General features: G+C 35.0%; 1 protein-coding gene across 3 annotated transcripts in view; it reads left to right on the top strand.

Moving 5' to 3' along the window:
- Positions 1 to 10,695: 10,695 nt before the first annotated feature.
- Positions 10,696 to 21,381, top strand: part of Ask1 (apoptotic signal-regulating kinase 1) — a 140,651-nt gene continuing 129,965 nt past the window's right edge. For all 3 annotated transcript variants that reach the window (XR_012755838.1, XM_075361440.1, XM_075361439.1), the window contains exon 1: positions 10,696 to 11,175. Coding sequence is in view for 2 of the 3 variants with exons in the window: in XM_075361440.1 (XP_075217555.1) it covers positions 11,136 to 11,175 (40 nt within the window). In the remaining variant the exon portion in view is untranslated. The remainder of the gene's footprint in view (positions 11,176 to 21,381) is intronic.

Here is a 21,381-nt window from a genome sequence, read left to right as displayed (position 1 = left end):
CAAAGCCGGAGTCTTGCTGATGTGCCTTCCCCTTTGTAAGATCCAAATATTTCATTAATTAAAATTTTATTGGGCTATAACTCTGGAACCAATGAAAATAAGTACTGCAATCAATAAGTACTTTTTTGGACCCTTTTGGTCCAGTTGATTACAATCTTAAGGGGAGGTGCACAACTATGTTACAACAGTCCTAAATCCAAAATTTCAACATTCTATGGCTAATCATTTTTTCTACCACTAATTGTTTTCGAGTTATCTGAGATACATACATATGTACGTATGTACGTACAGACATCATACTGAAACAAGTCAAAACAGATTTAGGGATGGTCAAAATGGATATTTCTGTTGAAATCTGAAAACCAAAATTTTTCATAATTACAATACTCCCTGCACTTTGTATAAGGAAGTAAAAATTACTACAAGTACATAAATAAATTCAGATGGTGTTAATGAATATTATTTGTCATATTTATGCATTGTTAAACAGAAAAATATAAAAAGGTTTTTGTCTTTTAATTTGTATAGTTAAAAATTAATTGACAGTAAAATTTTTTCTGTAAAAGAAGTACTTTTTATTTTAAATAAATTAATGGGAAGATTTTGTTAATGGTTCAGTAATTTAATAAAATTAAAATAGCAATAAAAACATAATAAGGCCCTTTTTCATCAGCTGAATTACTGTGTTGAGTTATTAAAAAATGGTTCTTTTGTCTTTTTTAGAAAAAGATGAGTATGAATTTTTTAAGAACAAGTGACAACTTTTTTTTTACAAAATATTGCACATCTATAAATATAAACACTTGAATATATTAACATTTTTAATTTTTTAAATATGTCTACTTGATTCATGTTTACAGGCGTCAGACAATGAGTTGTTGAAAGCCATTTTTGCATCTTGAAAATATGTTCTGACTTTTAGTGAAGCCCCTAGAGGTGATATTAATATTATACTTAGATATCATACTTCAAACAGCAATATAGTAAACATAATAAATACTGAACAATGATGACAAACTTAGTATTTTATTAAGGTGCTTCAGAACAAAACAATACAGTTTGGTTTTGTTGTAAATGGAATCAATTTGAACATTCTTATTGAATTTGATCCATAATAAAAAAAAAACAAAAATGTGGGCAATATTTCTATTGCCACATTATGGGCAATAGAAATACCATCATATCATAATCATTACAGGTAACTCTATCTATGCAATTAACAATGTTATGCCTATCAGAAATCCTCAATGAAATGGTTTTATCCATATTTAATGTTACAACTCATCCAGTGAATAATTTTTTTAACTGCTAATGTAGAACTTCTTTCAAATCCTTTAAAATAGTTATCTTTGGGTATAGATATAGTTATGTCATTTGCAAAAAGAAATGAGTTCTTTAAGCTTTTGAGGCAAATCATTAAGAAACAATAAACAAGAAAAGCAAGGGAATGAAGGCACTTTCGTACAGCACTGTGTGTTCTACATCTTGAAATAAGGACCTAAATTTTACATGTGTATTCTTATCAAAAGATAAAATTTCAACTGCCTGTTAATAATTGGAAAAGGTATGACTAATCAATTGTAAGTAGCTCCTCTGATACCATAATAACTAAGTTTTTCCATTAGTAAGGTATGAGGAACTAAATCAAATGCTTTAGTGAGATAACAAAAATTAAAAATGTAATTATTTTGTTATCAATGCTATTTAAAGTATTTTCTAAAAACTGGGGAACGGCTGTTTTCAGTAGGCACGATTTAACTAAAACTATGCTTAAAGTTTGTCATTGTATTAAACTTTGTACAAAATGTTAAAAGTCTATTTTCTAAATATTTAGAAAATGCGATAATAATGAAATTAGTCAATAATTTTATGAATTAAGTGCAGAATTTTTCTTAAGAAAGAGAATAACAACAGAAATCTTAAGGTAGCTGGGTAATACTCCATAGTCAAAACAATCATTAATTAAATTTGTAAGAGGAAGAATAGAATCTACAGCTTCCTTTAAACTATTGGCAAGTTTCATCAGTACCAGTGAATGTTTGTTCTTTATATTTAAAATACAAGTTTTAATTTTTTGAATACTAACAAGAAATAAAATCATCGTTCATTAACATAGCCATTCAAGTTGAGTAGCTTTGTTGAACAATATTATTGTTATCTGAAATAATGGAAAAGAATTTATCAAATTTCTTTTCTATTTGAACAGGGGGTGAGGAAATGGAAATTAAGTCTTATTGTATTTTTGGTGAAGTTATCTGGCTTGTTTTTTTGAAAAATTAATTTCAATTTAATTCAATTTCACTTTCAATATAATTCTTATGAAACTTATTCAATATTTGTTTTTATTGTAGTTTGATAGATACTCTGGTCTCCTTCAGTGCGTCCAGAGTTCTGTGTTTTTATCTGCTTTTGGTGTTTTGGCTGCTGGTCGAGTGAGTACCTTCCAGTGGTATCAAGTCTACCAATTGAGGATTGCGAACACAGTTAGCACAAGGAAATTTAGACTCATCTTTTCACTTTTTGCGGGAGTGAATGGAGAAAGCTTTCTGCGACGTGTGTCCGCCTCAACGGGGCTGAAAGGTGGCAACGACTGCTGGTCGTTAGCCCCCGTTACAGAACGGTCCGAGCCTTTAGTCCTTCTGCGCTCTTATCAGAGCGAGGGCCGTAATTTGTGATTTTTTGCCGTACGATTCATATTGCAATCAATCGTTCCAGCAGCGGCCAAGAGGCACAAAGCGTGACAGGAGAACGTAAGGGTCTCCGGCTGCGGGTAGTTGTCACACCGTGGGCTTGCGCAAACCAGTCAGTAGGGAGACAGCGAGAATTTCGTTGGTTTGTCAGTACGTTAGGGAATCTTCGGCCATGTCGGAGTTCCAAGAGGTAAAGAAGTCCAGGTGGAAGAGAAAACCAGCGCCGGTACCGTCGACTAGCTCCACAGAGGACGAGGTAAGCGACGCGATGGAGGGGCACCCACCCAGGTGCGGTCCTCCCCTGTAGTAGAGGCATTTAAAATTCTAAGGGCAGACCTGGTAGTTCTGCCCTGCTGTTGAAAGTGGTCCAGGAGGACCTGGACTACTTGGTAGAGTTTCTGTCGCTTCCCGTTGGGGTCAGTTCGAGGGCGAGGAAAACTATTCTCCCTCGACTTGGCAAGTTGAGGGAAGCTTTTACGGCGGTAAGTGAGGGGAAGCCTTGGCCTCCAAGCCCCAAGAGGTCAAGGCTCCCAAGGTGGTTGTTCAGGTCCCAGTGCAGTCCAGGCGCTACGCTGAGGTCCTGAAAACCAAACGAGAGGCCAGCAAAGCGGTGAAGAAGCCGGAGGTAATCTTCGTAAACAAGGCAGAGGGCTCTAAGACCACGTCAAGAATTGAAGCGCGATTTCCGGGAAGCCCTTCGTGGTGACCGGAATCGGTTTAGGATTCGAGACATACGGGAGACCAACAAAGGTTTAGTCGTTGCGGATAATAAGGAGATGGTCCAAGTCATCAAGGACTCTCCAGCGGTGCAGAAGCTTGAGGTTAAGGTGGACCCCAAGCGGTTGAGAAAGCCCCGAGTCATTATATATGACATCGAGCGGAGTCTCTCTGATGAGGAAGTTCTGTCTCTCATTCGGGAGCAGAATACTGATTTGGATGCGGCCACGTTCAAGGAGCAGTGTAGGCTAGTCTTCAAGTCTGGAAAGCGTGATGCCTCTCGGTATCACGGAGTTTTTGAATTAGGTGCTGGTCTCCACCAGAAGTTTTTGTCCGAGGGTAGAGTCTTCGTTGATTTTGCCTCTTGCCGCGTCAAGGAATACCTTGACGTGCACAGGTGCTTTAAATGTTGTAGGTTTGGCCACAGGGCCAAGTTTTGTAAGTATTCGTCGGTCTGCGCGCATTGTGGTAAAGAGGGCCACAAGCGTGACGATTGTCCGCAAAAGAAGGAGGCTCCGACTTGCGTTAACTCCAAGCGATTATGCAAGAATCATAGGCACTCCATCAACAGTAGGGAGTGTGGTAGTTATTTGAGAGCGGTTGAGATCTACTTCAACTCGCTCGGTGGTTAGGTTCGGTCAACTCAATGCCCAGGGTGCCTATGTGCTCCAAGTAGAGTTAGGTAACGTCGTTGAAAAGCGGAGCCTCGATGTTTTACTTCTACAACACCCGTACGTTGTCAAGGGTGACCTGCCAGGTTTTTCAGGCTGGAATAAGTTCCATGTTGGTGAAAGTAAATCCGCCGTACTGTGATGGGAAGTCTATAGATAGTGTCTTTATACGACAAGCCTCTGACACGCATCACGTCGTTGTTAAGCTTGCTGTGGATGGTTTCGACCTAGTTGTGGTTAGTTCGTACTTTCAGTACAGAGATCCCACTGACTTACACTTGGAAGGATGAGATAGAATTATCAGGCTGATAGCGGGTCGTCCTATTCTTATAGGAGTTTATGCGAACGCCAAATCGCTTCTTTGGCACAGTGGGATCACAGATGACGGCGGTGAACTGCTAGAAGGCTTCATCGCGCAGCACCGGTTTGAAGTGTTCAATGTCGCCGGCGAGTTGGCTACTTTCGCCGGCGCGGTGGGATTGCAGAGGACCTTCCTTGGTACCAACATCGATGTTACCATAGGTAAGGATATCCCTGGTAGGATTCTGAACTGGTCTGTAGTCGATGATTGCGAAAGCGATCATCGGCTCATAGTTTTTGATTGGATAGGTGGGCTGCGCCATGTCTTTAGGGCGGACACCCCTGTTCAGCAGGGGCGCTTCTTGCACAGGCGGGCGGATTGGCCCAAGTTTTCTAACATTCTTGCGGCCAGGATGCGGGTGTTCACTAGTACCCTGGACGTGGTCCCTCTAGATAACCTGGCAGAGAATTTCTCTTCTGCGGTGGTTGAAGCCGCAGAACTCAATCCCTCGGAGTACGGGTCGAGAGAGAGTAGCTGGTTGGTGGTCTCGGGACTTGACTGCGATAAAGCAGGTCGTGGGCCGACTCAGGAGAGCCGCAAAGCGTGCGCGTGATCCTGCTCGGCGCGAGGTCTTGTTTGCGGAGTATCGTCAGAAAAGGAACGAGTATTTTCATAGAATTAGGACTTCAAAGCGAGATTCCTGGCGCTCTTTTGTTCAAGAGCAGGGGAATAAGGACCCTTGGGGTGTTGTTTATCGAGTACTTGGTCACAAGCGGAAAAAGGACAATCTTGTGTCGGCTCTCTCGACCCAAGACGGCGTTGTAGTTGAGAAAGATCGTGTTCTATCTCTTCTGATGAACGATCTGCTCCCCGATGATACCGAGGTTGGTGAGACCTCGTATCACTGGAGAGTTCGAGCGGCGGTTGTGGATTTCAACACAGACTCTGTGTCTTCGGAGATTACTGAGGCGGAAGTCCGCCAAGTAATCTGTAGCCTGGCTAGGAACAAAGCCCCCGGATATGATGGTATTACGGTGGAGTTCCTTGTTCGCGCCCTGCCTGTAATTCCTGGCCCGTTGACTAGGGTATTCAATAGGTGCTTATTCGCCGGGTATCTCCCGGCTTGCTGGAAGCGTGGTATTTTGAAGTTATTATTCAAAGGTGGCGACAAGGACCTCACCGTCAGTTCTTCTTACCGTCCTCTGACGCTCTTGCCAGTTGTTGGAAAGGTTTTCGAGAAGGTACTTTACCTCCGCATCAATAGTAGGCTGACTTCGAATCACATGCTGATGGACGACCAGTATGGCTTTAGACCCGGTAAGAGTACAGAGAACGCGATTCTTAGGGTCCTGGATCTGGCTTCAGGCAGTGAGTACAATTATGTACTCGGTGTCTTCTTGGACATATCCGAGGCATTTAATATCTTGTGGTGGCCCTCTGCCTTGTGTCAATTGCAGAAGCGTGGTTTCACGCGGGATGAAATTAGGACTCTCTCGAGTTACTTCAGCGAAAGAACTATTGTCCTTCGTGACGGCAGTTCGTAGGTAGGAAAGACCCTGTCAAAAGGATGTCCACAGGGCAGTGTATTAGGTCAACTAGTCTGGACCATCGAGTTTGACTCTCTCATGCGGCTCCGTTTGCCCGGTGGCTGTCGCGTTGTGGCTTATGCCGACGATGGGCTGCTGCTGGTTGAGGGTGGTTCGCGTGCTAAGATTGAGCTCAGAGCGGCACAGGCATGTAGGGTTTTGCGGCTGTGGAGTCTTCAGCATAAGATGGTTTAACCCTTCTCATCAAGGGTTAAATTTCCGTACCATGCGGATTCTTTACAAAGGTGTTTGCGAGGCCATTATGTTGTACGCTGTGCCCGTCTGGGCTCATCGTTTGCGTTACTAATGTTATAGGGACATTCTATTACGAGCCCAGCGTCTTCTTTTATTAGCGGTTGTCGGCGGTTACAGGACTGTCTCGCGAGAGGCAGTAACTGTGATCGCGGGCATCAAACCTGTGGATATTTCGGCTACGGAACGTAGCCAGCGGTATGTTGCAAAGATGGGAGGCCTTCTTACTTTTGGGCGTATGCGTGAGATTGAAGACCAAGGTTTTGGCTCTTGGCAAGATAGGTGGAATACTTCTTTAACAGGTCGTTATACGCATGGTATATTCCCCAATGTTAGAGAGTTGCAAGCGGTTAGCTGGGTATCCGCCAATCGGCACACGACACAGTTCCTCTCCGGACATGGTGCCTTTAGGGATAAATTGGCTAGGTTCAGGTTGGTTGATTCCGGCTTCTGTCCAGACTGTAGGATTGATGACACCGTGGACCATGTCCTACACATATGTTCCCGGTACGAAGCTGAGCGTACCAGAGTTACTAGGGAACTCGAGAGAGTAAACTCTGTTTTGGATCTACGAGTCAACTGGAGGACTCGTAGAGAGAGGACTATAGTTGCTGGCTTCCTCCGCTTCCTCGCCCTGAGCAGGACTGCCGAAGGGATTTAGTAGGTGATAGGAACCTGGTTGGCGCTTAAGGCAGCGTGCCTCGGTTAGAATAATTGGTGTTATTTTGTTGGAGTAAAGCTGTCGGCGGAGTTGCGGCCGCTGCCAACGGGCATGGTTATCCTTGTCCCGGAGGGTGCGGTCGCGCTTCGACGGGGGCGTTTTGTGAGCTAACGACACTGTCGGCGGGGCGTCTCTGGGTGCCGCTTCCGTGGTATGCAGCGGCGTTTCGGCGGCGGTTACGAATGATGGTGAATGCCACCCGGGACTCCGTGTTGGAGCTGTGTGGGAGTAGGCGTTAATTCTCCTCTCCCGGGCAGACCGGAGCGGAGTCAGTAAGAAACTCATTTCGAGTAACAAGCGGGGTTCTTAAGGGAACAAGGTCTAAATTTCGCTGTGTTAAACTTTAGTGGGAAAGTTTTGTTAAAGTGGTAGTTTGCTCGGATATGAGACATTCGATAATTGGATCAATAAAGTTAGTGCTAGGCGCGGGGTCTTCATTCCGCGGTTAGGCTTTTAGCTTAGTTCCTGAGGACGACGTGGTAGCTGCAGGTGTCCATTGTCTTCTTTCTGAAGGCATAAACACATAAATCTATCTCGGGGTGAACTTTACCGATGCAGATGTTCCTCGGGACATCTGCATCGGTGGCATCTCTGCGGGGCCTGAACTGAAAGCTGTGGTGCGCAATCAGTTTGAGGGCGAGAAGATGTCCTCAGTTAAAGCCACTACTGGCTAGGAACGGAGGGGGTGGTGTAGCGACCGGACACGCTACGAGGTGGGATCTTCTCCCCTCGGGGGGGAATAGAGATGTAGTTTGATAATTATTAATGATGGTTTAATAAATGTTTCTTAGATTCTTGGAGATTGAAATAAAAAACGTCATGGATGAAACTGCAGTGAAATTGTATGACACATATGAATTCTTGCTTTAGTGTTTGCAACTGAAGCAAGTCAAATGATGGAGACAGTTGTCTCTTCAAGGAAAACTTGACTTATCGGATGCTTTCAAAGCACTCAAAGTATGTACAAGCTCATCATTTTCACAAGTAATACAAATTTTCAAGGTAATGGTAGCTCTGCCAGTCACCTTCTGCCAGTCAGCTTCTGAAAGCACATTCAGCATCTTGAGAAGGGAGAAGTCTTACCTTAGAAATGCAATGGAAGCCAATAGAACGACAGGATTGGAGAACATGCACTGAGATATAGCAGTATCTGCAAATTAGGTATTGGATGAGTTGTTAAAGGACTTGAAGAGACTCATTTTTGGAAATTATCAAACTTTATAAATCTCAAACTTAGTACTTAATTTTTGCAGCGTGACAAAGTAGTAGTAAACCAAAAATTAAATTTTAATAAATATAATATTCATGACACATTGAACTCTTCCTATAGAGTATTAGCTGTAGATGGGTTACTGTTGTTTTTACATATCTTCAGTACAAGGATTATATGTCATTTCTGATGTAGGTCATATTTTTCAGAATGTAATTTGAGAATAAACAGAATAATTCACTTATACTACAGTCATAATAAGTTTAATGTATGTAGTATATTTACAATCTTTATTTTATTAAAAAGAATTATTTGAAATGTCTGTTCAAAATATTGTATAAAAATTAAGCAACATTATGCGTAACTGATGACACTTCAAAGTTTTGTTAAGAGTTTGCCATCAGGGAGATATGCCTAAGGAGTATCAGCAGAACAATAATATTTTCCATCCATTAAAAGTTCTGTTACATAATTTGTTGTAATAGTATGGAAATACCACTTAGTCATACAACTTTACTCTATTTACTAGAATCTTATTAACAATATGACAATACAATAATTGAGAAAAGCAAGTTTTAAGCATAGCTTCAGATAACAACTGCAGCTGTTCATAACTTTTATAAATGCATTATCAACTGAAATATGTCAGTTAATTATTTTTTCATGGGGTATGATATTTAAAACAAATAAGTTTTGTAACCTTAAAAAATAAGTGTATAAAAACTGAAAACAACTACATTTTTTTCAATGTTTAGAAATAATTCATAAATTATCTTAGCAGACCTTATTTGTTGAAATAAGGAAAACTACCATTTACACTTGTGAATGGCTGTCAACGCAGCTAAATAGTTTTAACTAAGATTCATTGGGTTGTGGTTGGGGGGGGTCGTGAAATATCCATTATATATTTCTTTTTACTTTTTGGGGGTCGTGAATCTAAAAATGTTGAGAATCACTTCTCTAAGGTGAAAATACGCTTCATCACTAAAAAACACATTATTTAGTATGCCCATCCCATTAAATTATGTGTGTAATAAAATGATCACATATATAATCATTATTAATATATTTTTTTATAATTATTTAATATACAGAATGACTGAGAGGAAAAGGGAAATAGTTTGGGAACCGATTCTAGAGCTTGAGATAAGGGAAAATGTACATACAAACATATGTCTCTAAACGCTTTGTTATCGAGTTACGCTAGCGAAAGATTTCAAACATTTATTGTAAAGTAATATAATATAAACTGCAGTGAGTTTTTTTAAAAGTAAATTAGAAGTATTTTAAATTTTCAGAATCATGAGATTTCTAGATTTTTTTTGTATTAAAAACAGTTACTTTAAATTTTTACAAATTCATGACATTTTTCTGTTAAGTTTTATTTTTAATAATTAAAGTTGTTTTTTCGTTTTTACTTTTTTTATTTTAATTACATCAATTTTCTCAAAATTTAATTCTTTACAAGTTTTTGTAATAAAATTTATACATTTATTATTCATTTAACAGAGTTATACTTCAGACCAAAATAAAAATCTTGTCGCCAAATTTTTCTGTTTTACGTTAGATATCGTAAAAACTGCAGGAAATACAGTTCTGGAACCCGTTTTATTCAATTTCTCAGGTCAAAAACATAAGAAATCATCAAGTTTATTTTTATATAACGTCTTAAAAATTCATTATGATCTTATTTCTACCGGGGAACTGAAATCCAGGTGAAATCTTTCGCTAGCGTAACTCGATAACCCGGAGTTCCCGGGTTCGAATCCCGGTCAGACATGGCATTTTCACACACGCTAAAAATAAATCACCTCATTCTCTAAAGTAATACCTAACGGTGGTCCCGGAGCCGGAGGTTAAAAAAAACTGGATAACAAAGCGTTTTTGGACATATGTTTGTATGAACTTTTCCCTTTATTTTAAGCTCTAGAATCAGTTTCTGAGTTATTTCCCTTTCTTCCTGGATCACTCTATATTATATTAATTAAGATTGTGCTGTTACCCAGTTCCTAAAAGCCCTTTTATAGAAACAGTTTCACTGTTCTGAAAGTGAATCATTTAATATTTGTTCATTTTGAAGTAATAAAAGTCTTATAGTAATTAATGCAATTAAAATTTTGTATAATATTCATGAAAAAAAACTGCATTTGCTTCCTTTTGTTTATGGGTATCTTTCTATCTTGAAATTAGGAAATTTCTCACTTGAGATTTGACTTGCTGAATAACGGATTTACTGTTTAATAACCGTATTATTTACTCTGCTTCTTACTAGTATCGTTGTAGTTTGTTGTCTCGAAGTAAAATAACAATTACTATTAACAGTTCACATAAAATACTATTTTCCGTTTTAGACTTTTCCACTTGTGCAGAAATACTTATTCTTAATATTTTTTAAATAAATTTAAACAAAAGTTAGTTTTATTCAAATAAAATATTCTAACTTCTGGGAAAAAATATGGACAAAAATTAATTATACCCAAAGCCTTTCGATACTAATTCTGTAACAGCTGTAGCCTGGGAATAAAGTTGGTTATGCTGCTAATTGATTGGACAACAGGACGCTGTTAAAACGTTTTGTTTAATCTGAAGATTCGTTAGTATAATGATACTTTTGAATTATTAATTTGTTTGTTAATGAGATTTTTTCGGTGTACACTAGGAATTACTTCATTTTAATCAAGCGTTTTGTTTGTTTTTATTATGGCTTCAAATGGTGGGTTTTACATAAAAATATAACCTATTGTTTCATAACCTTGTAAGTTGCTAAGGTGTTACATGAATGTGTAGGCATGGGCTTGCGAAAACAGGACTGTTTTGCTCAAGTATCGTTTTTAATACAGCAATTTGTTATGTAATTGTATTTTATGTGTTCTGTTTAATTTCTAACAAATTTATTGAAGAAGATGCTATATTAGAAGAGCAACATGTAATGTTATCAAAATTTGCTTACTCTTGTTCTGCAGTGTGGTGTTGATTTATTAATTATTATGCCTGGAACAACTAGTACATCTGAAATGGCAGCCGCTGGTAAGTTTATTTTTATTTATTGTGTATTAAATATTTATAGCTGGAAGATGTGCAAGTATTTTGGTGTAATTATTTGAAACATTATAGTTATACATTTTACTATATTACTACAGTGTAACTAAAGATTTATGTAACCAGTCTGTTTTTCTGATATTAGTTTGTATTTGTTTGTTGTATATATAGCTGTTGTTATGGATCTATTTTATGAATTTGTGATTCTGTGTAATATAATTCTTCCTTAATGAAGTCTCTGTTCTCTGTTATCATACAGTTAAAATGCATTGTTATGATTACTGTCTTATAATGACTTTTTTGTTTTAGTATATCATTTGTTGATAGATTCCTATTTATCATATGAGTATGTAATTTGTATCAATTTATTCAATTTTATAAAACATTTATTTGTTTTGATTTATGTTCATTTGAAAACCAAAGAATGTGATTCAAGTAGCCAATCATTGTGTTTGTCTCTGGTTTGGAATATACTAAAATCATATTGATGAATATTTTGTCAAAATTCATTCCAACAGCCGAATTAAATAAGTAGAAAATATCTTTTTAGTCTACACTGTTTCATAAATAGCAGTACCAGTAACATATGACCTTTTCCACAAAAATATTAAAAATTTTGAGCTATGGTTAAAAAAATATAGAAAAACAATAATTAATGCTATTGTCTGTAAATTTCATTTTAAAACTAAAAACTAGTCAGATTACTCTGCTACTAGTGGAATTATCTGCTTTATCCGTCATTTGTTAATCTATGTAAGATTTTTTACCACCAATCAACTTTTGCAGCCTTTTTTGTTTTATTTATTGCCATTGTTTGATATTTTCCCTCACTGTATGATGTTACTGCCATGTTTAATAAACTGGAAGGAAACATCAATTTGTTTTGTAACAAGTCTGATGCAAATTGTTGATTATCTTTGGGCCCTAATAAAATTTGAAAACTATTAACTTATTTGTTTCGACTTGGGTAAGTAAGGCTATGATAAAACTTCTTTGTATGCCTACATCATATATATGCAAAAGAGAATTATTATTATATATTAATACAACACAATTTTCTGTTCTGCTGTCAGACCTCTATCCCTGTTCTGCCACACCTGTGAGAAAGAAGCCGGGATTTGTGAGGGCCTTGTAGGGATATGTGAGGAGACTTAAAAAAAAATCTGTTGTGGACACCACATGACTTCCTTGTATGCCTATTAAATTACATATATACATTTTTAAAAGTACCTAAAATTTTATTTCACTAATAACTTCTTCAAAACGCATAGCGATAGAATCATTGTAATAAGGATAAAATCAAAACCTAAACCGACAACGATTGTTAACGTCTATATGCCTACAAGCGCCCATGATGAAGATGAGGTAGAGTGTGTATACGAAGAGATTGATGAAGCAATTAAACACGTAAAAGGAGATGAAAATTTAATAGTTGGAGATTGGAATGCAAGCATTGGAAAAGGCAAGGAAGGAAATATAGTGGGTGAATACGGGCTGGGTAAAAGGAATGAAAGAGGGGATCGACTTATAGAATTTTGCACGAAGTATAATTTAGTAATTGCCAACACCCAATTTAAAAATCATAATAGAAGAATATACACTTGGAAAAAGCCAGGCGATACTGGAAGGTATCAGATAGATTATATCATGCTATTATATGCATATATAATGCATATATCATGCTATTATATCATGTTAAGCAAAGATTTAGAAATCAACTCGTTGACTGCAAAACTTACCCTGGAGCAGACATTGATAGCGAACATAATTTGGTGATAATGAAATGTAGATTGGGGTTTAAAAACCTGAAGAAAAGGTGTCAGATGAATCTGTGGAATTTAGAGAAGCTTGAGGAAGAGGAGGTAAAGAAGATTTTTGAGGAGGACATCGCAAGAGGTCTGAGTAAAAAAGATAAGGTAGAAAATGTAGAAGAAGAATGGGAGAATGTTAAAAAGGAAATTCTTAAATCAGCAGAAGCAAACTTAGGCGGAATAAAGAGAACTGGTAGAAAACCTTGGGTTTCAGACTATATATTGCAGCTGATGGATGAACGTATAAAATATAAGAATGCTAGTGATGAAGAAAGTAAAAGGAACTATCGACAATTAAGAAATGCTATAAACAGGAAGTGCAAACTGGCGAAAGAAGAGTGGATTAAAGAAAAGTGTTCAGAAGTGGAAAGAGAAATGAACATTGGTAAAATAGACGGAGCATACAGGAAAGTTAAGGAAAATTTTGGGGTACATAAATTAAAACCTAATAATGTGTTAAACAAAGATGGTACACCAATATATAATACGAAAGGTAAAGTCGATAGATGGGTGGAATATATTGAAGAGTTATACGGAGGAAATGAATTAGAAAATGGTGTTATAGAGGAAGAAGAGGAAGTTGAGGAGGATGAAATGGGAGAAACAATACTGAGATCTGAATTTAAGAGAACATTAAAAGATTTAAATGGCAGAAAGGCTCCTGGAATAGACTGAATACCTGTAGAATTACTGCGCAGTGCAGGTGAGGAAGCGATTGATAGATTATACAAACTGGTGTGTAATATTTATGAAAATGGGGAATTTCCATCAGACTTCAAAAAAAGTGTTATAGTTATGATACCAAAGAAAGCAGGGTCAGATAAATGTGAAGAATACAGAACAATTAGTTTAACTAGTCATGCATCAAAAATCTTAACTAGAATTTTATACAGAAGAATTGAGAGGAGAGTGGAAGAAGTGTTAGGAGAAGACCAATTTGGTTTCAGGAAAAGTATATGGACAAGGGAAGCAATTTTAGGCCTCAGATTAATAGTAGAAGGAAGATTAAAGAAAAACAAACCAACATACTTGGCGTTTATAGACCTAGAAAAGGCTTTCGATAACGTAGACTGGAATAAAATGTTCAGCATTTTAAAAAAATTAGGGTTCAAATACAGAGATAGAAAAACAATTGCTAACATGTACAGGAACCAAACAGCAACAATAACAATTGAAGAACATAAGAAAGAAGCCCTAATAAGAAAGGGAGTCTGACAAGGATGTTCCCTATCTCCGTTACTTTTTAATCTTTACATGGAACTAGCAGTTAATGATGTTAAAGAACAATTTAGATTCGGAGTAACAGTACAAGGTGAAAAGATAAAGATGCTACGATTTGCTGATGATATAGTAATTCTAGCCGAGAGTAAAAAGGATTTAGAAGAAACAATGAACGGCATAGATGAAGTCCTACGCAAGAACTATTGCATGAAAATAAACAAGAACAAAACAAAAGTAATGAAATGTAGTAGAAATAACAAAGATGGACCGCTGAATGTGAAAATAGGAGGAGAAAAGATTATGGAGGTAGAAGAATTTTGTTATTTGGGAAGTAAAATTACTAAAGATGGACGAAGCAGGGGCGATATAAAATGCCGAATAGCACAAGCTAAACGAGCCTTCAGTAAGAAATATAATTTGTTTACATCAAAAATTAATTTAAATGTCAGGAAAAGATTTTTGAAAGTGTATGTTTGGAGTGTCGCTTTATATGGAAGTGAAACTTGGACAATCGGAGTATCTGAGAAGAAAAGATTAGAAGCTTTTGAAATGTGGTGCTATAGGAGAATGTTAAAAATCAGACGGGTGGATAAAGTGACAAATGAAGAGGTATTGCGGCAAATAGATGAAGAAAGAAGCATTTGGAAAAATATAGTTAAAAGAAGAGACAGACTTATAGGCCACATACTAAGGCATCCTGGAATAGTCGCTTTAATATTGGAAGGACAGTAGAAGGGAAAAATTGTGTAGGCAGGCCACGTTTGGAGTATGTAAAACAAATTGTTGGGGATGTAGGATGTAGAGGGTATACTGAAATGAAACGACTAGCACTAGATAGGGAATCTTGGAGAGCTGCATCAAACCAGTCAAATGACTGAAGACAAAAAAAAAAAAATAAAAAAAAAAAAATAACTTCTGATTTTTTTAATATTGTTATTGAATTATTATTTATTGTAAAACTTTTTTTACAATTAGGGGTTAATAATTATTAATAAATCAATATATTTAAATAAAAAAAAGAAGGAAATGAATTTGCTTTCTATGTGCCGTCCCCTTGTAAGATCCAAATATTTCATTAATTAAAATTTTATTTGGCTATAACTGTGGAACCAGTGATAATAAGTATAACTTATGATATATTGTTGAAAAGCTCTCAATGAGGGCTATTTCTAAAGTTAAGAAAAAGTTCAAAATCTATTTTTTTTTTTCATTTTGACCTTTTTTGGAAACTTTTGGTCTAGTCGATTGCAATCAAAAGGAGAGGTGCCCAACTAGATAATACAACAGGTTTATATCCAAAATTTCAACATTCTATGGCTAATCTTTTTTGAGTTATGTGAGATACATACATACAGATGTCATGCTGAAACTAGTCAAAATGAATTCACGTTTGGTCAAAATGGATATTTCCATTGTAATCTTAAAACCAAAATTTTTTGTGATTATAGTACTACATGTACTTCATACAAGGAAGTAAAAATCGCTGTTCAGTTTATCAAAGCTGAGCTGAACATTAAATTATGATTTTGTTATCATTATAAGAATTTAAATATTAATTAATTACACATTGATAAATAGATTTTTACAGTGCAACTTCTAGTTAACTGTCACCATAATTTAAGTGAAGTAAAGTGAAAAACAATATGTGTACTCTTAAAATGTTCCTAAAACAAGACTAACATTACCTTAACATGTTGAATTCACTTACATCAGTGATAGATTGATGTAATTTTAAATGAATTCACCCATTAATTATAATACACTCATAAATAATAGTAAGTAGCTGTAAGCATATAGCTAATCTATACATTATCTGATGTAAATTTCAAAATATATAGCAGACTAATGTTCTTTCTCTCAAATAAATTAAAACTGTATGTTACTATATAAAGTAAATGTATTATTGCAGAAACAGCAGCAGCTTCAATTAATATAGGCCTATAATTTTTAAATTGGATCTCTTAATTTACAATATTACCTTTATTTAAGTTAAAAGTTAAAAAAAAAATAATGTGAAATATTAAAAATTGATATTATTTTTATTTTTGCTTTTCTATTTATATTGCATTGTTTAATATAAACATTTTTGTTTTATTTTAACAAGTTATAACCGGAATTGTAATAAATAGTCACATTTCAGGGCTTCTTTATATTTTAGAATAAACTTCCTATTTGTCATACAGTTATTTTATTTCCACTTTCCTGTTTATTTTAATGTTTGGTTACTAGTAAGTAGTCACATTTCACAGCACTTTCATATTGTTTACATCTTAGATTAATTTCCTGTTTGTTCATCTTTTTTTGTTTACCAATTTTTTAAATTATGTTGCTTATTAATATAATATATTTTATATGTTCTATTGTTGTCTAGAATATTATTGAAGTACTATTTAGTGTTCTGTTCCATGTTGTAAATTTATTTTAAATTGAAGCATATTTGTACTTTCATTTATCTGTTATCTGTACTAATTAATAGTCTGTCGTTACTGAAACCATTTGAGGTATATGTAATATTCATTCTGTAGTTAATGCCAGTTTATATAGTTAAATGCTTCATTTATTTATGAATGTTTCGTATATGTTACCATCTTCTACTTGCAACTGCTGCTAACATCTATAATGTTAAACAATCATTAACATAAAGTTTATTAGTGTATTTCACAAAAAAAAAAAATATATATATATATATATATTTTTTTTTTGAACTATGGCTCTGTGCTTCAACCAAAAATGTACTAAGTATACTTTAGCATATATTTTTAGCAGTTTTATTAATGTATGTTATTTGTTTTTCATTTTATTTTACTAATCATCATTAATTATTGTTCATATCTTTTTATTAACTTTTAAAATGTGAGAGGTATGAATCTATTAATTCCTAAAATTAACCCATACCTCTCTTCACACTCTTGAAAAGATATTTATTTTATAAATTTGTTTTAATTTACAGATAAAGCAAATGTTTTCCCTTGTACCAAAGTAGTCCGATGGCTTTAGAGGTAGAGAGATAATTATTGGAAGGAAATTGTAGGCCCTTCCATTAATATACTGGTAATTGTACCTCTCTTACACACCCAAAGCATTTGGACACAAATGCTATTGTGCATTGTAGTAGTTGATTTATTGATGTAAATTTATCCTTGAAATAGCTGACCTCCGTGGTAGAGTGCTAGCGCCTCAGTCTTTCATCTGTTCAGCTCCTGATCAGGCATGATTATTTTTCACCACAAAATTTCCATTTCGTACTCCTACAAAAGAGGTTTCTGAGCTTATATAGTTAATTAATAACACTTATGAAATAAAATAGAAAATATTACTCACAAAGTATCATATATCTTTATATCATACATTCCATTACCCGACAGCTGAAATAATCATCATATCAAATATCCCACAACTTAGGCTTAATGTAACAGTAAAGATATTGGCAGAGAAGTTATAAAAAAAGCAGCTAATTTAAATGTTTTACAGAGTTGCATTCTAGTAGTATAATGTAATAGTTTTATAAAAATTAATTAAAAAATTGATTCAGTTACAGCTTTTTTTTAAGATAGATTTATAAAACTTCAAAATTGTAGATATTTCCTATCTCGTTAGTCAGCCATGTTTTCTCAGCCAGTCAGCAAGTGCACATCATAATTGTTTTTTGGTCATGGTGGAGTTGGAGCAGTTGGTTAATAAATTGAATTTAACTGAAGGAACATTATTGCTTTTTCTATACTTTTAATCAGAGCCATTAATTTTTTTAATTTTTATGAAAAAGATCATATATATTATTGTTATTATCGCTAATGAAGTAGTTTTACTAAGCAATTTTAGTAATTATTTATTTTATTAAATATTATAAATTAATGTTAGCGATATAACAAAAAATCTTGGATTAGTTTATCAATGGTGTGGATTAGTTTCAACTGTAGGTAGGCCTCCTTGGCATGAGTGTTAGCATCTCAGCCTTTCACCTGGAGGTCCCGGGTTTGAATCCGGTCAGGCGTGGGATTTTCACACAAGCTACAAATCATTCATCTCATCTTCTGAAGCAATACTTAACTGTGGACCTGGAAGTTATTTTTTTTTTGTCTTCAGTCATTTGACTGGTTTGATGCAGCTCTCCAAGATTCCCTATCTAGTGCTAGTCGTTTCATTTCAGTATACCCTCTACATCCTACATCCCCAACAATTTGTTTTACATATTCCAAACGTGGCCTGCCTACACAATTTTTCCCTTCTACCTATCCTTCCAATATTAAAGCGACTATTCCAGGATGCCTTAGTATGTGGCCTATAAGTCTGTCTCTTCTTTTAACTATATTTTTCCAAATGCTTCTTTCTTCATTTATTTGCCGCAATACCTCTTCATTTGTCACTTTATCCACCCATCTGATTTTTAACATTCTCCTATAGCATCGCATTTCAAAAGCTTCTAATCTTTTCTTCTCAGATACTCCGATCGTCCAAGTTTCACTTCCATATAAAGCGACACTCCAAACATACACTTTCAAAAATCTTTCCCTGACATTTAAATTAATGTTTGATGTAAACAAATTATATTTCTTACTGAAGGCTCATTTAGCTTGTGCTATTCAGCATTTTATATCGCTCCTGCTTCGTCCATCTTTATTAATTCTACTTCCCAAATAACAAAATTCTTCTACCTCCATAATCTTTTCTCCTCCTATTTTCACATTCAGTGGTCCATCTTTGTTATTTCTACTACATTTCATTACTTTTGTTTTGTTCTTGTTTATTTTCATGCAATAGTTCTTGCGTAGGACTTCATCTATGCCGTTCATTGTTTCTTCTAAATCCTTTTTACTCGGCTAGAATTACTATATCATCAGCAAATTGTAGCATCTTTATCTTTTCACTTTGTACTGTTACTCTGAATCTAGATTGTTCTTTAACATCATTAACTGCTAGTTCCATGTAAAGATTAAAAAGTAACGGAGACAGGGAACATCCTTGTCTGGAGGTTAAAAAAAAAGTATGACATTTTTTTAAATTGAAAGAGGAAATAAAAATAAATAAATGGAGATTACTTATTTCGAGGGATAAGTAAAGTCAGTTAGCAATGCCTAAATTAGATATCCGATATGGGTATACCCCATTTAGCAAGGTTATGTAAGCTAGTAATAAATACAGTGTAACAATAATTCAATGCACTTTTTCCAATTTTTTCTTCTTTATGAAACTTAACCGAGGATAGAGTAAAAAAATTCGATTTTGCGTTATTTTTTCAAAAATTTCATTATTTAAGAAGGAATTTGAATTGGAAATCCAAATGTTAAAATTTAGGGTTTGGGCATTTTTAGTGATAATTAACTTTTATTGTCAGTTGTATGAGTATATATATAGTGTGCAATAGGCTGGTAAGAGAAGTTGCTTGTTTACTTAAAACTCCATTAATTGTCTGTAGGCTATATCTAACCCCTAGGATACCAGTAGGTGACATGAATTATTTCTAAAAAATTAACTGTATCTGTTTAAACAGTCTAAAACAGCATAATACAAAAGAAATTATTGTAAAGAAAGATTTAGTTTTCAGATTATAAATGGATAGTAACCTAAGTAATAGATTCGAAGAGTCCATTCAGGATCTAAGTAAATATAAAAAAAGTTGATAAACAACAAAGATTGATTATTTATTTTCTATATAAAATAAATTAAAAACAGCATAGTTTCTAATTGTATTTCTAGAGGATCTTTTTTGTGCTAGTTTTTATTTTGTCAGCTTCTTATTTTGTTTGCATTGCTGCTCTTGTTAATTGCTTAATCATAGAACTCATGATCCCGACATTGTAAAATTTACAAATGCCATAAATTTACAAAAAAAAAAGTGTAAATGATTGGGACTGAAATAAAAAATAGGGGTATTGATCACATATTGAAGATTACTAACCACTTCAAGATGAATGCAATTAACTCTACCCATGCCTGTTAAGAAGGTACCAAATAATAACTCAGAATTATCTGTATGCATAGTTAAAAAAAAAAAATTAAAAGAGTAGTAAGCACTTTTTAATTTTTTTTTAGAAAGAAATTTTTTTTAAATTTTTGAATCATAATATAAAATACAAAATAACATATAAATGCCTAATTTCTAATGTAAATTCTGGAAACTTTTAAACAATATTACTTTTCTTTCCTTAAGAGGCTAGTTTTCATGCTGTTTCCCTTTGTGCTACTGTGAGAGGTTCGTGATTAAATTTTCAACAAAAAAAATCCATTAAGATGACAAATATGTAAATCATGTAGAAATCTGTCTGTTAGTCCAGAAACTGAGTTGTAAAAATTCTCAGTGCACTGTTTGTGGTATAGAAAGTTTCTTCTTACATTAAAATATATTAAGAATAATACATTATAAGAATAATATATTAAAATACATTAGAATATTAAGGTGATATTTTATTGGTTTGAAATGTAAACAAATTATATAAACAACAATTTTTTTTGTGATTTTACGACCACATTGGATCAGTTAGGTCTATTTATGTGGGTTTTCCTTCTGACTTTTTTGTTGGTTTGGTCTTGTATTTGCCAATATTTCTTTAGGTTACCAGATATAATCAGTGTTTAGTTTGTCCGAAACCCTTATACAAGGTGTGTGATAAAAGTAATGAGACTGACTTTTTACTTACCAAAGTGTTTACTTTTTCAAACAATAATATTAACCCCTTCAAAGTAGTTCCCTTGGGCAGGCTATACACCGGCCGAGTCGTTGTTCCCACTCCTGGTAGCAGCGCTGGAAGGCTTCAACTGGTCGGTCACAGTCTTTTGAATGTTCTCCAGAGTTCCAAAATAACGTCCTTTTAAGACAAGTGTCAATTTCAGGAAAAGGAAAAAGTCACAAGGACTCAAATCAGGTGAATAGGGGGGGGGTTGAGGAACCGGTTGAATGCGTTTTTAGGTCAAAAATTCCCTGATGGAAATGGCCGTATGACACGGGGCATTGTCATGATGAAGCATCCACTTGTCTGCAATGTCTGGTCTCACGCTAATCACTCTTTTCCTGAGCCTTTCAAGGACACTTTTGTAAAATACTTGGTTGACGGTTTGTCCTGGAGAAACAAATTCTTTATGCACGATACCCCTACTGTCGAAAAAGCAAATCAGCACGGTTTTGATCTTTGATTTGCTCATTCGACATTTTTTCGGTCGAGGAGAT

Source organism: Lycorma delicatula, chromosome 3, assembly GCF_047948215.1.
Source record: "Lycorma delicatula isolate Av1 chromosome 3, ASM4794821v1, whole genome shotgun sequence".
NCBI lineage: Eukaryota > Metazoa > Arthropoda > Insecta > Hemiptera > Fulgoridae > Lycorma > Lycorma delicatula.
The sequence above is the reverse complement of the archived record's forward strand: the minus strand, read 5'-3'. Positions and strand labels throughout refer to the sequence as shown.